At 39.0% G+C, this 15,861-nt stretch overlaps 1 protein-coding gene across 15 annotated transcripts in view; it reads left to right on the top strand.

The window, feature by feature from the left end:
- The window catches only part of MITF (melanocyte inducing transcription factor), a 271,770-nt gene extending 256,162 nt beyond the window's left edge, over positions 1-15,608 (top strand). For all 15 annotated transcript variants that reach the window (XM_069084126.1, XM_069084125.1, XM_069084120.1 and 12 more), the window contains 3 exons: positions 2,453-2,528; positions 8,428-8,575; positions 12,024-15,608. In XM_069084126.1, coding sequence (XP_068940227.1) covers positions 2,453-2,528; positions 8,428-8,575; positions 12,024-12,425 — 626 coding nt within the window. In that variant the 3' untranslated portion in view covers positions 12,426-15,608. The remainder of the gene's footprint in view (positions 1-2,452; positions 2,529-8,427; positions 8,576-12,023) is intronic.
- Positions 15,609-15,861: the final 253 nt, after the last annotated feature.

Here is a 15,861-nt window from a genome sequence, read left to right as displayed (position 1 = left end):
GTGTGGTGCTAAGTATCTGAGCCCAGATTTGATCCCCAGGTCATCCCGACTCTGGGGCCAGTGCTCTTACTCGCTGAGCCACCTGGCCGCCCTGATGTCAATTGATTTTAACACTATATTTGTTACAGAGCCATGGATCATCTCTTCCAACAATTACTCTTTCAATAGCCTTATTTTTACTTTCATAAATGAGGGAAGCGTTGTGGGGCAGACCAAAACCTGGATTCTAGTCTCAGTTCTGCGGCATGTGCAACATGTGATTCAAGGCCTTAATTTTCCCAGTCTGTAAAATAGAGGACTTGAAGACCTCTAAAACCCTCTGAAAGCAACTTAAATTTGTTTTTTTTTCTCCTTTTTTAAAAGTGTACAAATAACTAGATAAATTAGACAATAGAGCTCATCATAGAAGGCTCCTTTTAAATGAAATGGAGACTTGCCCAAATGGTATAGCCTTTGAAGTCTGAAGTAAATTCTTTACTAGATAAATATTCAGTATTGACAGGAAAGGGTAAACTTGATCATATTAAAATCATGTATATCGTATTCTCAAAATCTTGTCTCATAGTTAGAAATTAATATGAAAAAGTAAAAATCTCAAGAGTCTTTGAAGAGTGTTATTTAACCTAATTGAGAACTGAAACTTAAAAAACATGTGCAACTTATGAGAAATTAGGAAACCTTCTTTAATGAACCCAGTAATCTTCATAGCATCATAGACCAGAGCTAGAGAGAACATCGGACACCATCTTCTCTGGGAATTTATTTTATTAATCTGTTTCTGTAGTTTAGGATAAGGGGGACAGATTGTGGGGGTGGCAGGTGGGAAGGAGATCTAGGGAAGAGATTTTCAAAAAATAACTTCCAGGTATAGTGTGATATAGATTTTACAACTACCACCCCATACACTGGGAATAGGTGCTTTCAGAGTGATGACTATAAGGTACTCTGAGATCCTCAGCCATTAAGGAAAGATTAGTACCATTCAATAGATGTTTAGTACTATTCAATAGATGACTCATATAGTTTAGAAATATTTTTCAACACCATTTGAACAAAGAGGGGTTTCTGATTAACTTTCAGTTATTTTTTTTAAATAGTTAATTAAAATAGTCTAATTCTTTGAGCCTTCTGGTTAATCAAAACTTTTTTTGAAAAAATTTATATTTTATTTTTAAGTTATGGAATAAAACAAGCATTTCCATAACAGTGTAATTAAAAAAAAGATGATTGCACATGAAACTGCAAATCTATTATGTATGACTTACTATTCCTTTTAAATATATAATAACGTTATCATATAAATTGCTTTTTTCCCCTCTGGTTAATCAAATTTTAAATGGTACTAAATAGATTCTAATTGTGACCATCTAAATAAAACATTTCTGTTCTTCATTTTCTCCCACTTCTGCAAATAAGACAGGAATTTTCTTTGCTCTTTCATGTGATTACACTGAAGGAGGGAGCTCTTGGTGAGGAACCTCCCTTCATCAATGCAGAATGGCACCTCTTGTGCATCTTAGAGTTTTAGAGAGTTGACGGGTCATTTAGAGGCTAAATTATTTACTCAGGGTCCTGCAAATAAATTGCTAATAAATGTGAATAATTCATCTCATATATAAACTATACATATATAGTTATATACATAGTATATACACATATATTACATTGAAAAAAAAAACTTCACTTGCTTTTGAATGTTTTTACAACTCAAAGGGCCCTCAAGTCCGTACACATGTGTTTTATACACACGAGTGTATATTCAGACATATGCGTACATGTATATACAGGTATGTATATGTGCACGCGTACATGTGTGTTTGTGTATATTTATATACATAAAATGGGCATTGAGGAATATGGTAATAGAGGGACTGACTATATATATACACATATACACTCATGTATATATATATACATATGTGTATATGTGTGTGTATGTGTGCATACACATACACACACGTATATATAGACATACACACACCAGTGTGGAGGAGCATGGTGCAGTAGATAGAGGGACTGAATACTTCTTTTTTCTTTTTTTGCCTTTTTGGAGGGCAATTGGGGTTAAGTAACTTGCCCAAGGTTACATAGCTAGTATTTTTGTGTGGGTATTAAGTGTCTGAGGCCTGAACCAAACTCAGGTCCTCCTGACTCCTGGGCCAACGCTCTACTCACTGCATCACCTAGCCACCCCTGAATACTTCTTTTGATGTATATGAATGTCTTTAGATTCACATAGGTCATTAGGGTTGGAAAGACCATTGAGTACATCCAGTCTTAACCCTTCATTACTTGCCCAAGCTCATGTAATGGCAGGGCTAAGTCTCAGATTCCAGTCCTCTTGACTACTAGTCCAGAAATCTTTCCACTATAACAGAGAATCTTAATGAGATGTCCTAAGTGATTATGTTATTTTATTCCTAATAAATATTTCTCTTTTTTTCCCTTGAAGTTGAACGAAGGAGGAGATTTAACATCAATGACCGTATTAAAGAACTAGGCACTTTGATACCAAAGTCCAATGACCCGTGAGTACAGTCTCATGTTGTTATGTGCCATTCATTTTCTCTTATTTCATTTATTACTTAGGCACTCTTGAAATAGAGATTGCCTCCCATGGGATCATCTCTTTCGGTTTTGGTTATTCCATTCCATTAATTTTATCATATTTTTATGTCTCTGTGTTCTCAGAGCTCTAATATGCTTTCTCTTTTCCCATGTGTTGATTTGATCCTGGAAGTGAAAAGGCCCAAGGTCTAGCTACCAGAAAGCTAAGAACATCTGAGGTGCAAGCTCAAGGATTCTTGGAGTTTTGTTTATTTATGCCTTTGTTTTTTGGTATTATTTATTGCTTCAGGGCCCCTGGAGATTTTTAAGCAGCACTTTGGCAAGATTTGGGCCTCCATGCCCCTTAATGTGGATGATGCCCATATTCATTAATGAGCCTACATGTAATGATCAGCATTCATCAGTAATGACTAGAAAAAAAGGTTACTACCCTCCAGTACACTCCTTCCAAGGCATTCTCAGAAGCATGAATAGAGTTGATTTTATGAAAACCTGTAGCCACACGTACATCTCTGCTATTTGTTAATTGAAGACGATACTTTTAGAAAATCACAGCTCTTGTGCTGTTATTCAGTAAAGGCAGGGTAATTAGGCTCTTTAACTCTCATGTTCTTTCACGGGTAAAATTCACCTGCGGGACTCCCCTTTCTCTTATTCCTCCTCTTATGGGGATCTGCCATAACAGCACATTGAACAAGAAAAATACTTGTCTGTTTCATTGGAAATTGGCACATTTGACATGAGGTGGCTTGAGGAAGTGTATGTCTCAATAACATCTACATAATTCAGTGTGGAATTAGTCTCTGAACATGGCCTTTTAAGTCCCCCCTAAAGGGGGAAATGAAATCAAGACTATGCAACGCTTGTGAAATTTGATATATGTGTGATTGACAGTGGATTGTGACAAAATAAAATAACAAAATAATTTCCCATTCATTGTATGCTACATAATGAATGTCCAAGTGAATTTTACGTTTTCAACAGTTTGCTTCCTCGTTTTCAAGTAAAGTCATTTTAAAACTTGAAACATCCAAATTTTCCGTTCAGCAATACCATTTTATAATACTTAGGGGCTGTGACCTTCATTTACTACAGTCAGCCTTGCATGAGAGTTGAAATTGAATTCCCATTTTCCTATTCTCTATCAGCTTTCACTTTTTTTTTTTTTGGTAAGGCAGATTTTTATTTTAACTGCAGCCTGGGAACCTCTTTACCCAAATATTATTAAAAAGATGGGGCTGTAGCAAAAGACAGTATTTATGTCTCTTCTTTTTCTTTCTTTGAAATAGAATGTTTATGTATTTCATTAGGTGAACCAACCACTGTCATTCTCTTTGTTCACCATGTTGAAATAAAATATATTGCACTCTGTGGAAGGCCCGAGCACACATGCATGGATTGATTGAGTGTCGTGCGAAAGCAAAAACTAGAAAGCAGGGTTGAAATAGTTCTGACCAACCTTGAAATGTGACTTCTCTCTTGCTAGCCTGGACCCAAGCGTTGCCACGACTTACTTGAGGCATGAGCTCTTATATTTATGTTTCTCTCCTGCTGTTAGGATTTTGCTCTTCAAAGAAGTTATTTCAGTCAATCAATAAGCATTTATAAAGGGCAGCAAAGGCTTCATGCAGAACGTGGCCCTTGAGCTGGGTTTTGAAGAAAACCTGGGATTCTAAAAATGTAGAAGGAAGGAAGGAAAGCATCCCTGGGAAGACAAAATTCAATGCAAAAATGAAGGATCCAGTGTCTTGTGCGAGGAGCAAGGAGGTGGGGCAGTATGGCTGGATTGTAGAGTACATGGCAAGGAGGAATGAGTAAGAAAACTGGAAAGGTAGGAATGAGAAAAGGTATGAAAGGCTTTAATGCCAGACAAAAGAATACTATATTTGATCTCAGGGAACACAGAGTCTCTGGAGTGAATAGAATGGTGATCTGTGCCTTAGGAGAATCACTTTGGTCAGTGAATGAGGGATCCATCAGAGTGGACTTGAGGCAAAGAGACCAAAAAGGAGGGGGTTGCCGTAGTACAGGCGAGGAGTGATGACAGCCTGAACCAAAGTAGAATCTGTGTGAGTGGAGAGGAAGGAAATATGAGGGCTGAAATGGAGGTAAAAACCATAGTACTTGGCTGGTGGGGTAAGTAAGAGTGAGGAGTTGAGGAAGTCTGTGTGTATTTTAACTGCAGCCTGGGAGTCTCTTTAGCCAAATATTATTAAAAAGATGGGGCTGTAGCAAAAGATAGTATTTGTGTCTCCTCTTTTCCTTTCTTTGAAATAGAATGTTTCTGTATTTCATTAGGTGAACCAACCACTGTCATTGTCTTTGTTCACCGTGTTGAAATAAAATGGTACCTGGGAGGGTGTGGTACCCTAGATGGAAATAAGGAAGCTTGGAGGAGGGGAAGCTTTTGAGGAAAAGATAATGAATATTTCATATTTTGAATTTGAGACGCCTGTGGGACATCCAGTGGAAAATGGCCAATAGGTAATTGGTGATGAAAGAATGGAGACTGAAAAAGTAAATGGGGCTTGATCTAGAGCAGGAGTGGGAAACCTGCGGTCCTTAGGCCAGAGGTGGCCCTTTAGATCCTTGGGTGCAGCCTTTTGATTGAGTCCAAGTTTTACAAAACAAATCCTTTTATTAAGGGGCTTCGCTCTGTGAAGTTTGGATTCAGTCAAAAGGCCATACTCAAGGACCTAGAAGACCACATGTGGCCTCAAGGCTACAGGTTTCCCACCTCTGGTATAGAGTCTTCTATATAGAGATGACCGGTGAACCTATGGAAGCTGTCAAGGTCACCCAGGGAGAGAGTATATAGAGAAAAAAGAAGTAAGCCCAAGACCTAGCCTTGGGGTACTCTTATAATTAAGGCGCATAACATGGATGATAATCCATCAAAGGGAAAAGAAAGGAATGATCCTCAAGAATGAGTAGTTCATTGAAGACCCAGAGAGGAGAGACAGTGTAAATGTCAAGAGAAATGGTGATTGAGGAAAGTCTTGCAATCAAAGCGTCTTGGCAACTTTGGAGAGAGTAGTTTTATTGAGTAGATGATGGAAGTTAAATTATAGAGAGTTGAGAAACAAATGAGACAAGAAGTGAAAGCATCAAGTAAATGGCTAGTTTAAGAAATTTGACCAAGAAAGGGAGAAAAGATACTGGCTGATGGCAAGTGAGGGATTGTAGGACAAGAACATTCTGTTATCTGTGATGAAGTCCCATTCTGTTCCTTTTCATTGAACTATTACTGAACCCTCAGGATTGCCACTGGAGAAGGTTCCTGGAGAGCAGGAACCAGTTCCTTTTAACCAGTTTATCTCCAGCCCCTAATTTAGTGTGTGTAAATGTTTATTGAATTGAAACTATGGAAATGCTCTGGAATGGACTCCAGACATCTTGAACAAATAATTCTAGATAAAGATCCCAAGACCAAGGTGAATTCTTCTTGGGTGGAACTACTCAGACCATCCCAGGAGCATTTCTATTTTATTTTCCATTTAGACTCAATGAATGCCAGTCAGTTATTGACTTCTTTTAAAAGTAGGTACTCCAAGCAAACATTGATTGCCTTGTTCCACCCAACACTTCTGACCAGGTGGTTGATTATTAATGGACTCTAAGCAATTAATATTAAATAATTATTAATTACAGTTACAATGAATAAGCAGTATGTCATGATGAATAGAGATTTGGCCTCAAAGCTGAGAAGACTATTCAAATCCTGTCCCTGCCACATATTGGCTGTGTGACCTTGGATAAAGCACTTGTTCTCTCAGTGCTCTAGACCACTTCAAATAGAAACAAGGCTACTGCTTCTTACATAAGGATACCTGCAGGAGGCATATTGAATCAGTCTTGTAATATTCTCTCTGTGGTTTATTGTATTTTAATTTATTTTATCAAAGATTTCCAAATTACAGTTTAGTCTGGTTTGGGTTTTACTCAGGGGTATTGCTAGCTGCATCTTTGACAACTCCAAGACTCTAAGTTATAATTGTTTCTGTTGTTGTTCAGTCATGTCTGACTGTCTAATGACACCTTTTAAGGTTTTCTTGGCAAAGGTACTAGAGTGGTTGTCATTTCCTTCTCCAGCTCATTTAACATATGAGGAAACTGAGGCAAACAAGGTGAACTGATTTGCCGCAGGTCACATAGCTAGGAAATATCTGAGGCTGGATTTGAACTGGTGAAGAAGAATCTTCCTGACTGCAGCCCTGGTGCTCTATCCATTCCAGTGCCACCTAGCTGCCCCTCTGAGTAATAGAAGATGCCAACTTGAATGGGTAGAGGGAGTTTTCTCCTCAAACAATTCCCTACAACAGTGAACCTACAAGTCCAGCCTCCAATACTACCATGATAATTGTCATTGAATGGCGACCTGTTGGAGTAAACAGTGGGCAGGCCTTGGAAGCCAGAAGACTTGGATTCGAGTCATGCCTATGACTCATAGCTGTATGACCTGTAAGCTCACTGCTTAACCTCTCTGTGCCCCCTACACACCATTCTAAAGCTGTAATTTTCAGATGACTTGCCAGCCTGCACTGGTAGAGTGAGTTTCCATATTTGGAGTTCTTTATATTGATGAAATCATCAGTCTGACATCTCCCACCTCTCCCTAAATTAAAATTACAATACTTATGTTTGCGTATTACTCTGTTCTTTTTGAAATACTTTCAAATACAATATCTCTTTTGAGTTTCATGACAGCCCTGTGAGGGAGATGAGACTGGTGAGGTCTAAGTGAGCTTGCCAAAGTCACACAGCTCCTTAGTGACAGAGATACAGATGGCGTGCTAGGGCTGATTTCAGAAATTTCTGGCTTCACTTATGAGCCCTTTGACCCCTTGGTAAATCACTTAAACTTTTTTAGCTTAATTTTCCTTATTAGTAAAAATGGGACTAAAAATATCATAGCATTATTGAAAGCAGCAAATAAGAAAATGAATGTAAAGCATGTTGCAAACCTTAGGTACTGTATAAATGTCAGCTATAATACCTATTTTTATAGATGATATTTTATTCTTTATTGATGTTAACAACATTGTTAATATTCCTACTATAGTTAATCCACTGAGGCAGATTTAGGCTCAGGTTTGTTAAGAACCTACTGTGTGCTAGGCACCAGGGGTACAAAGACAAAAATAAAATAGCCGCTGCCCTCAAGGCTCTTATATTCTGTAGGTAAGAGGTAGGAGAAAATTTCTTAACAATTAGAAGAATTCAAAAGGATTTCCTCAGAGCATTGATGGAGTCATGCTACTGGAGGTCTTCAATCAAATGGAAGGAAACAAACATTTATAAAGCACCTACTATGTGCTGAAGACCATTCCAAATGCTTTACAAATATCTCTTTTGAGATAATACCTGGGAAGCAGGGGCTATTATTATCTTCATTCTATATTTGAGGAAGTCAGGATTTACATAGCAAAGTTAAATGACTTGCCCAGGGTTACACAGCTATTTAATAAGTATTCGAGGTCAGAATTGAGCTTGGGTCTTCTTGCCTCCAGACCCAGACCTCTATCCACCCCCAGCCTCCAAACTGTATTTATGCCCTTTAGCCATGGTACCAAAGGGCTAATCTTTGAGGTCCCTTCTGTCCCTGAGATTCCATGATCCTATTTTTTTTATTCTACCACCCTACTAATAGCATCTCTCTTAGTTTTGTTTTTGATACATAAACACATTTGAGATTAATGTTCATTGAAAACATGATCCCTTTATCAGATCACATTTTCTTGACTGCTTAAGTTGGCCAAAATGGAGGAAAAATGGTTATTTTAAAATGATAGGTTAAAAATGTGTCTTTTGAATCTTGACTGGTGTCAAAGGTTCATTTTCTTCCATTGTCTGTTGCAGAGACATGCGCTGGAATAAGGGAACCATCTTGAAAGCATCTGTGGACTACATTCGAAAATTGCAGCGAGAGCAGCAGCGGGCAAAAGAACTTGAAAACAGACAGAAGAAACTGGAACATGCCAACAGGCATCTGCTGCTCAGAATCCAGGTAGGTGGACCTCCTCTTTGCGAAGGGAACCCTCTAGAATGGGATGTGTTCAAGAATGAGCAGGATCTGCATGACTTTTTTTCATTGGTTGACTGATTAGCTTGTTTTTCATTTCCATAAACATAGTTTGTGGCATTTCATGGTCTTTTTTGGTAAATTCCCTAGAGTTTCAGCCTTCTTGGGGTCCATGATATGAGGTGGTCTTAGGGTGAAAGACCTTAGGGTGACGGTTTTTTGTTCAAGTCACTAAACCCACTTCGATAGTAGATGAGATCTCTCAAGAGGGAGCTACATGGTGCAGTGAATAAAGCACTGGCCCTAGAGTCAGGAGGACCTGAGTTCAAATCCTATCTCAGACACTTAACACATTTCCTAGGTGTATGACCTTGGGCAAGTCAACCTCAATTGCCTTGCCTTCCACCCTCAAAAAAAAAATTAACAGTGTTGGACAGACTTGGAGTCAGAAAGGCTGGGGTGTGGATTACCCACTAAGCCTTACACATGGTGTGACTGTGGCCTCGTTCTCTCCTTTATAACTTGCAGATAAGTATCCCTCTATCAGGTAGATTCCTTCCAGGGCTGTGATCAGGCTCAAATGAAAAAAAAAAATGTGTGCAAAACACTTTACAACCTTAAACGACTTTTATCACTGTAGCTCTGATGGATGTTTTTATGTGTTGTGACTTACATGTGCAACTTGTCTGTATCTTGAAGTCTTGGAGAGGAGCCAAGGATACAGAGGAGTGAGTGACCGGTCTGCGTCCAGGAGGCAGGACAGGGTCTAGGGCTGTCTGACTCCACGGGCAGTTCTGTCTGTCTGGGCAATTTCCATGCTGAGGTTTCCTTAGATTGCTGGAGTCACAAGTCCGGACTCTTCCCTCTTTTTTTACATATGATAGCTAGCATTTATGTATAATAATAATAATACTTACTTTTTCCTTAGTTCAAATTCTCCACCTTGAATAGCAAGGGTCCTGTGTAACTTTATTCTTCATTTGTGCCTGTCAGCACCCTCTTCCATGACTATTCAAGGAGCATTAGCTTGTGTCTTTCCTTCTCTCTATCCATTTTTCTTTCTCCTCCCTCCATCTCTCTCATTCTCTAATCCCTCCCTCCCTCTATCTCTTCATCTCTCTCTCCCTCCATCTCTTTTTCTCTCCCTACCCATCTCTCTCTGTGTCTCTGTCTCTCCCTGTCTCTCTCTCTGTCTCTCTGTGTCTCTGTCTCTCCCTGTCTCTCTCTCTGTCTCTCTGTGTCTCTGTCTCTCTCCCTCTCTCTGTCTCTCTCTTCTCCTCTCCTCTACTCCCTCCCTCTTTCTCTTTCCTTTCCCTTTCCTACCCCTCCCTCCCTCTTTCTCCCTCCACCTCTCTTTTTCTCTCTTTCTCTTTCTCCTTCCATCTCTCTTTCTCTCCATCTCCTTTCTCCCTTCTCCCTCTATCCCTCCACCTCTCTTCCTCCACTTCTTTTTTCTCTCTTCACTGCTCTCTCCCTGCATCTCTCTTTTTCTCTCTCCCTTTCTCTTTGCCCTCTCTCTTCTCCCTCCATCCCTCTATCTCTCTTTCACACACACACACACACACACACACAAGTATGCAATGAGTATTAGCATGTAGGTGCAGATTTAAGTGAATATTCATTTTCAGATCGGACTTTGGGGTTTCTTTTCATTTGTGCTTTAACTGAGCGAGGCATGTAGAAATTTTTACAGGAGAAAGAGCTTGTAACCTTAGCGTCAGTGAAATGGCTATTTTCTTAAATGGCCTGGGACTGTAGAAATTACATCTGTAGATACATGAATTCCCAGAGATTTTATAAAGGAACAGACAGAACCATGGGTAACCACCTCATTTCATGCTCACCATCTGATACTTGTATTCTTATAAAAGATAGCCCAGAGAATCAAGGACTCTCACCTTTGCAATGTCAGGAGAAAGGCAGGAAGGTCTGGTGTGGAATTTGGGGGTGGTTTTGGGCAAGGGTTGCACAAGATAGGTTGCACATGGATAGGTTGCATTCTGCATTGCTGATAACTTCAGAAGAAAAAAATATTATTACTAATATAGTTCTCTGATTTGGGCCACAATCTACTAAAAATAGCATTAATCTATATCCTAGCTATTTCTGGGGCAGCCAGGTGATACAGTAGATAGAGTGCCAGGCCTGGAATGAGGAAGACTCATCTCGCAAAGTTCAAATCTGGCCTCAGATACTTACTTACTGTGTGATCCTAGGCAAATCATTTAATCCTGTCTGCCTCAGTTTCCCCTTTTGTAAAACAAACTGGAGAAGGAAATGGCAAACCACTCCAGTATCTCTACCAAGAAGACCTCCAAGGGATCACAAAGAATTGATGGAACTTGCTGAATTGGCTTATTCTGTCAAGTTTCTGGTGATCACCCTTATTAATCCATAAGCATAATGAAAGGTCCTTTTTCTTTTTGTCTTGACCCATCCCTCCATTCTAGGAATTTTCAAAGTCTGGAAAGGTTTTTTTGGGAACAATATTATTTTTAGTATTTCTAGAGAAAGCAAAAAGGAGACACTTCTTATGTTTCTATATGGAATAAGTGGCAGAGCTGGAATTCAAGTCCCATGGATCCAAGCCCTTTGTTCTTTCCCTTCAGCCATGACTCTTCCCAGTAGTAATAAATGCCTTTTTGATAGTGTTTTAAAGAGAATGAAGTACTACACATACATTATCACATTTGAATTTCATAACAACCCTGTGAATTCAGTACTACTGATATCATTGCCCCAGTTTTACAATAAGGAAACTGAGGCATGCAGCCATTGCATGATTTTTCCATAGGAGACTAAAAATAAATTGTTCAGGAAGATACATTGGTTAGCGTATTAGTGGCATTTTAAAAAACACATCGAACCTTTGATGTAGCCCCTTGAACTGCATTCAGTGTGTAATTTATCATTAGCACTGACCCTGGAGAGTGGTTCTGTTGGTATAGGGAATTCCTGGTGAGGAAATTTCCCATCCCAGTGACTGGCACCTGCTCTTTGGGGAGTGACCCAGGACACTTGGGGTTCAAGTGACTTGCCTAGGGTCACACTACACTTATCAGAGGTGGGACCCACACCTCACTCTTCCTCATCAGGGACTGACTCTTTCCTCACTCTTCTATGCTTTCTCTTCCTGTTATTATCACAGTTTTCTATTTCCTTAACATCATGAAATAGAGAAATCTTAGTGCCTAGTAGATTACAGTTTGATATTCAGAATCTAAAACCAGAAGGAATATAATTATGGAGAGTCTGTTTTCTGTGGCTAGTCTAGGCTTTATCACCCATAAGCTAGATTCTTGGCTATGAATGCTTTGGCCATGGCAACCCACATACAACATTTTTTTTTTAAGTAAGAGGACATATTTTCTCTGGACCTAAATAATTATTTGTATCATTGTCATCATCATTATCATTTTTATTATTATTTTAGGAACTTGAGATGCAGGCTCGAGCACATGGACTTTCCCTCATTCCATCTACGGGACTTTGTTCCCCAGATCTGGTGAACCGTGTCATCAAACAAGAGCCAGTGCTTGAAAACTGCAGTCAGGATGTCCTTCAGCATCACCCAGACCTCACCTGCACAACCACCCTCGATCTTACAGATGGTACCATCACTTTCAGCAATAATCTGGGCAATGGGACAGAAACAACAACTGCCTACAGCGTCCCTACCAAAATGGGCTCCAAACTGGAAGACATTTTGATGGACGATACTCTCTCTCCCATCGGGGTGACGGATCCGCTTCTCTCGTCGGTATCCCCCGGAGCTTCCAAAGCAAGTAGCCGGAGGAGCAGCATGAGCATGGAAGATACCGATCATGCCTGTTAGCAAACGTGTGTTCGGCCTTCTCATAAACTGCTTCACTTCTTGATCAGTAGATTCAATGATTTTACCTTTTGGGGTTTTCTCGATAATTTTCCTTTAATATAAAAATTTTTCATGCTTCATCAATAGCCCAGTCTATATTTTATTTTTTAGAATTTTGTGAAAAAGACATACATTCTATTTTAAAATTACCAATGCCTCCAAAGTATTGTACAAGACACGTACAGTATCTGTGAACTGGATTCACCGTGAACTTTAGAATTCTGAGCAATAGAATTTTGAATCAAAATCATGGTCAACTTTTCTTCAGGTGAAACTTGGTTTGAGACTTCATGCCAGCTCTTTACTTGGAAATGGAATGCACGAGTTTAATGGAAGAATGTAAAGCAACCAAAAAGCCCTTTGCCCTTTTGTAAATGTATTGATTTATTAGTGCTGCCTTAAAAATACAATATCCTTCCAGCATTGTTTAGTCTTTATACCACAGACTATTTTAAGAGATACTACTACACTCTCAGAGAACGACTCATTTTTTTCTTTTGCCAGTTGGTTGAGAAACATAACCGATGGCTGCTTTCAGGGCTTAAGAAGAAGGGAGAGATCAGAACTGTTAAAATAGAAAGCTTGTTTTAATCTCACTCTCAATTTCTCGATGCTTTTCTGATCTTGTCTTCTCAAATGAGTGTGGTTCAGCTTTTCATAAGAAAAAATATTTTATTGTGGAAAAAGAAATGTTGTACTTTCCAAGCCAGATATCAAGGAGCACTTGAAAGTTTTTTTTTCTTTTAAAAAATTTTCATTTTTAGGTGTAAAAATGAAACTGGGCACATTTCTAATTGGCTTTAGGACTTTAATTTTTTTTAAAAAATGTGTTGTACTGTTAATTTGATTTGTATGGATTCTTTATTCTCATCATTCTTTTCAATACATTTGTATTCATTTATAAGGATATGCATCAAAAATGACAAGTTTTCAACATTTTTAAAACTCACTGGTTTTCTGCATTCTTTATAAACACTTGAATGGATGATTTTTTTTGCAGGGTCCTGTGTTTAAAAGAGAGATTTGAGAATATTTTGTATATTATAGTCTCACTTGGAAATGTTTTTAAATGCATTTAAGATGTAGTATAAATAGATTAGGTAAACAAGGCTTTGTAGACAAAATAAACTTACATATTTATTTTTAGTGATACAAAAAAATAGAAATATTCTTGCAAACCAATAACCATAGAGTTAATATGCCCATTACGGTCATAGAAATGGGGGGTTTGTTTCATCAAACTCATTGGCATTTTTTTTTAAGAGAGAGATTACTATATCGGCAAATTACTGTTACTTGATAATGTTGTTAAAATTTTAACATACAACAATGTTGTAAAGGTAGTTTCAGTGCATTATCTACTCAAGTGTAGTCCTATGCAATAATTGTAGCATTATCTGTATTATATTCAAGCCTAGATGTTTGACAAAGATGACATAGGGTGTTACGAGCCAGGCTGATGAATGGAATTTCTCAGTAGTGGCCTCCAATTTGATTGGAAGAGGCAGAAAAGCTTATCTCATTCAGAATGAAGTGCCTTAAATATAGGAGTAGTCTTCTTTGGACTAGCACTGACTGAAGTGTGACATAGGAGAAAGTTTTTGGGTGTTTTTATGAGTTAAAAGGAGGGAGTAGCATGGTGCCTACGTAGACATTAAGAGCTTCCAGTTTTCCTTCAGCCATTTAAAAATATTAAATATATTTTAGTGACAGTGCCAACTTTTTCATCAGGTAACCTTTTTTTCAGGATGGTCTTTAAAAAAAGTATTTAAAAGTTAAATGTGAATTGATGATGAATGTGGATCGAGGATGTCAAGTTACACGAGTGAAAAAAAAATCAATTGCACATTTCCCATGCACGTTGGGCTAGGAAAATCCTTGGAAACATTGATGATGCTATCAATTTTTATAGCTTTATTACTTGAGGGGGTAGGGAAAAACTTTCCCATTCTTTCAACCCCCCCATCATTGTACAGATCTTCTCCTTAGGTAGTTACGCAGTTGCCGATTTGTGCTTGAACTGCTAATTGTACCATAGGTATTCATTGATACAATCATAGCATTGTCCCTCTTCTCCTGTGTCTATGGAGAGGGAGGGGGTAGAAACTGGCAAGGATGAAGGTCAAAGTCAGCACTGTCATTCGGCCTCTTTTCCTTAGCCAGTTTGGAGAAATTCTAGCCAGCATATGGCTTGGGGTGGGGGAAAGGGGACTGCATGGAGGACCCTGGCCTTTGTAATCTGACCAGCACTTAACAACCTGCTTGAAATGTTTATTTATAGACTGTATGGCATTCTGTACCACAACCCTGCCTCCTGCAACCTCTGGGCAATCAGTCAGTCAGTCTGTCAGTCAAGAAACATTTATTAAATGCCTACCACAGGCACTGTGCTAAGCTCTGGAGCTAGTTGCTGGCTCCACTTGGTAGCAGCAGGGGATAAACTAGGTCACAGAAGAGAGAGAAGAGCCCAGGAGGATGTGCTAGTAGTCTGGGGGTGGTTTTATTTATTTCTTTTTTGCCAAATGGAGAGTGGAATCATTGCAGTAACCAGTGGGTCAGAGAGTCAGGAGTTCGGGGGCAGTGTGTTGTAGCCATGAGATAAAAATGCAGCCCATGGGGACGGCAGATTGTGGTCCTGGGGCCCTTACTCTGAAATGACCACAATACCAGACTTGTCCAGCCACCCCCTTATGTTAGGGATGTGAAATACCCAGCATTCTAATGTTGCCAAAACCATGTATCCAACATGACAATGTATAGTAACAATGTAGTTCTTTCTGTTTCTTTTTTTTAGACAATAAAGCAATAAACTTTGCAACCAATACCAATTAAGAGAAAGCTGAAAAGAGACAGAGTCAAACTCACAGGAATGCACTTACTCATGTTTTTGAAGAAAAATGCACTGGGGAGAAAGCTGATATAGATGATAGTATATTAAAAAAAAGAGAGAAACCTTTTCTTGAAAAAGTGACAAATGACTGTCTCTTGCCGACGCTTGGTACTGTAATGTGGATATATTTACCTGCTGCTGACCACAGCAATGCTTTGTGTGTGGTCTATAGCACTGTCAACTATGGGTCAATATTAATGTATCCAATTGATCTGTTCTTGAGAGACTGATTAAAGCATTTGGTTTTTCACATACTTAGTGGTGGCCCATGGTGTTGAGTTAACACAAGATTTCGTTGTGTGTGTTTTAGTTTCTGTTTTCAAGTGTTGCCTAGAAATCTTGTATATTTAGTGCTGGGAGAGACCTCAGAGGTCATCTGGTCCAACCTTCTTATAATTCAGATGAGGAAACTGAGGCCCAGGAAGGGAACATGCCCAACATCATACAAGTAGTACATAATTAGAATCAGGATTCGCTCCCAGGTCCATTGACTCAAAATCTGGTGCT

The sequence above is a fragment of the Petaurus breviceps genome, unplaced genomic scaffold (assembly GCF_028583685.1).
Source record: "Petaurus breviceps papuanus isolate PSGF00001 unplaced genomic scaffold, PetGlider_PUasm1.0 174, whole genome shotgun sequence".
In the NCBI taxonomy this organism is placed as follows: Eukaryota; Metazoa; Chordata; class Mammalia; order Diprotodontia; family Petauridae; genus Petaurus; species Petaurus breviceps.
Note: the sequence above shows the minus strand (reverse complement) of the source record. Positions and strands in the feature narration are given on the sequence as shown.